The 2,567-nt window shown below is 45.1% G+C and overlaps 1 protein-coding gene and 1 non-coding gene across 2 annotated transcripts; one reads left to right on the top strand and one right to left on the bottom strand.

Moving 5' to 3' along the window:
* The first annotated feature begins 223 nt into the window (after positions 1–223).
* LOC108838444 (uncharacterized) lies at positions 224–2,089 on the top strand. The gene is made up of 3 exons (XM_057004239.1): positions 224–1,456; positions 1,538–1,804; positions 1,898–2,089. The coding sequence occupies exons 1-3, from the start codon at positions 224–226 to the stop codon at positions 2,087–2,089; spliced, it is 1,692 nt and encodes a 563-aa protein (XP_056860219.1).
* LOC130508815 (small nucleolar RNA R71) lies at positions 763–870 on the bottom strand. Its single transcript, XR_008942996.1, has one exon. It is a non-coding gene; the product is annotated as a small nucleolar RNA R71 (small nucleolar RNA).
* Positions 2,090–2,567: the final 478 nt, after the last annotated feature.

The raw sequence follows: 2,567 nt of genomic DNA, 5'->3' as shown, positions 1-2,567 counted from the left end.
CAAAACTCCTAACATCAAATTGACGCCGTTGCCGGGGATCGAACCCGGGTCACCCGCGTGACAGGCGGGAATACTTACCACTATACTAACATCAAATTGGCGCCGTTGCCAAATTCTGAGTAGATTTGAACATTGAGATTTAGTAGCTTGCTTGAGACTAAATCATTTTCACTTTGCTGATTACTGATTCTCCTTTTTCAATTCCCTTTTGATCTGCAGGTGTATGAACTTGAGGAGCAGGGGTCCAACAAACCTAGTTCCACGAGCAGCAGACATCCGAGCTTTAGAGAGGGAGTGTGCTAGAAAAAGAAGAGAAGAGGAGCAACAGGCTCACATACAGGATCCGAACATTGAAATGGCTGACCCACAAGCGAATGGCGGCGAAAACGCCCCACCAGCTCGACCTATTGGTGCCTATGACCGTCCAACTAACCATGGCCACCTGTTAGGAATCAGAGCACCAGCTGTGGCAGCAAACAACTTTGAGATCAAGTCAGGGTTGCTGAACCAGATTGAGAACAACAAGTTTCATGGCCTGGCTGCAGAGAACCCATTCGACCACTTGGACAGTTTTGATAGATATTGTGGTCTATCCAAAATCAATGGTGTATCAGATGATGCTTTCAAGCTCAAGCTTTTCCCTTTTTCTTTGGGGGACAAGGCACGTCAGTGGGAGAAGTCTCTGCCAAGCAGCTCCATCACCACTTGGGATGACTACAAGAAAGCTTTCCTAGAGAAATTTTTCTCTACTTCCAAGACAGCTGACTACAGGAATGAGATTTCCGGATTCAAGCAGCAGAACTTGGAAGGATTCAGTGAAGCATGGGAAATGTTCAATGGCTACCTAGCTCAATGCCCACACCACGGTTTCAACAAGGGAAGCTTGCTTAGCACATTCTACAGAGGGGCCTTACCTGAGTACAGAGCAAGATTGGATACTGCAAGTAATGGGAACTTCTTGGACAGAACAGAAGAAGAGGCAGGGAAACTTGTTGAAAACATGGTCAAGAGTGATGTTGTCTACAGTGGGGATCATGACAGAGCTGATAGGTCCGCAGACAAGCAGACAAGAAAAGAGATAAAGGCTTTGCAGGACAAGATTGACATCCTCATTGCTGATAAAGCTTCTCAAGCTCAGATGAACTTTGTTGGTAACCCACAACACGAGATACCAGCTGCTGTCAATGAGGTTGATGGTCTGGAAGGTCAGGAAGAGCTGTGTTTTATCAACAACAATGATACTTGGTACAAGAAAGAGCCAAACTTTCAGTACAACAACTATCAGCAGAGACCTTATTCTAACAACCAGCAGAATGGATATCAGCCTAGGAACAACCAGCAAGGTGGCTATCAGCAAAAGCAAAACCCTCCTCCTGGTTTTTCCAACCAAGGGCAGCACTCTTCTCAACAGCAGCCTGCTCCATCTAGCTCTACACCCCAAGAGAGCAGCACTGATGCACTTCTGAAAAAAATCTTGGAGTCACAGACTAGAAGTGAGAAGCATGTTAGTTATGAGCTGAAAAACCTTCACAACAAGATTGATGGGAGCTACAATGATCTCAACAACAAGTTCAGAGCTTTGGAGAACCAATTTGCTTCCATGAACACTCAGCAAAATCGCCAACAAGGCTCTCTACCTGGAAAACCTGAGCAGAATCCCAAGGATGCCAAAGCTATCACACTTTGGAGTGGTAAGGAGTTACCTCCTAGAACTCTCACCAATGATGCTGAGAAACTAGGTGAGGGGGTGGCCATCAACATAGATGATGAGGTGGTTATTGTTGATGAGAAGACTAATGATGAGGTCTTGGAGAAGATTGTGGAAGCTAAGGGTAAAGGAAAGATTGGAGAGGAGAAGAAGACTGTAAAAGATGGTGAAGTTGTTCTTCCAGCAAAGGAGAATGCTTTTGTCCCTCCTCCTTATGAACCCAAACTTCCATTCCCTGGTAGGTTCAAGAAGCAGTTGCTGGAGAAGTACAAAGCTCTGTTTGAGAAGCAGATGAGTGAGGTTCAGATCACAATGCCAATCATTGATGCTTTCATGCTGGTTCCTCAATACAGCAAGTTCCTGAAAGATGTCGTGGCATAAAAGAAGAAAGAGATGGAAGGTATGATGATTCTCACTCATGAGCGCAATGCCATAATTCAGAGGCTTGATGTTCCAAAGAAGCTAGAGGACCCAGGATGCTTTACACTTCCTTGTGCTCTTGGACCCATGATGTTTGAAAAGTTTCTCTGCGATTTGGGAGCTAGTGTGAGCTTGATGTCTTTGTCTGTTGCTAAGAAGCTTGGTTTCACTCAGTACAAGAAGTGTAGACTCTCTCTGGTGTTAGCTGATCGTTCGGTGAAGTATCCTGTTGGTATCTTAGAGGACCTTCCAGTGATGGTAGGAAATTGTGAGATCCCTACAGACTTTGTGGTGCTTGAGATGGGTGAAGAAGCTCAAGATCCCTTGATCCTTGGTAGACCTTTCTTAGCCATAGCAGGAGCTATTGTTAATGTGAAAGAAGGCAAGATCGATCTCCATTTGGGTAAAGGGAACATTCTCCACTTTGACATCAAGGAGG

Source organism: Raphanus sativus, chromosome 2 (genome assembly GCF_000801105.2).
Source record: "Raphanus sativus cultivar WK10039 chromosome 2, ASM80110v3, whole genome shotgun sequence".
NCBI classification, from domain to species: Eukaryota; Viridiplantae; Streptophyta; class Magnoliopsida; order Brassicales; family Brassicaceae; genus Raphanus; species Raphanus sativus.
Note: the sequence above shows the minus strand (reverse complement) of the source record. Positions and strands in the feature narration are given on the sequence as shown.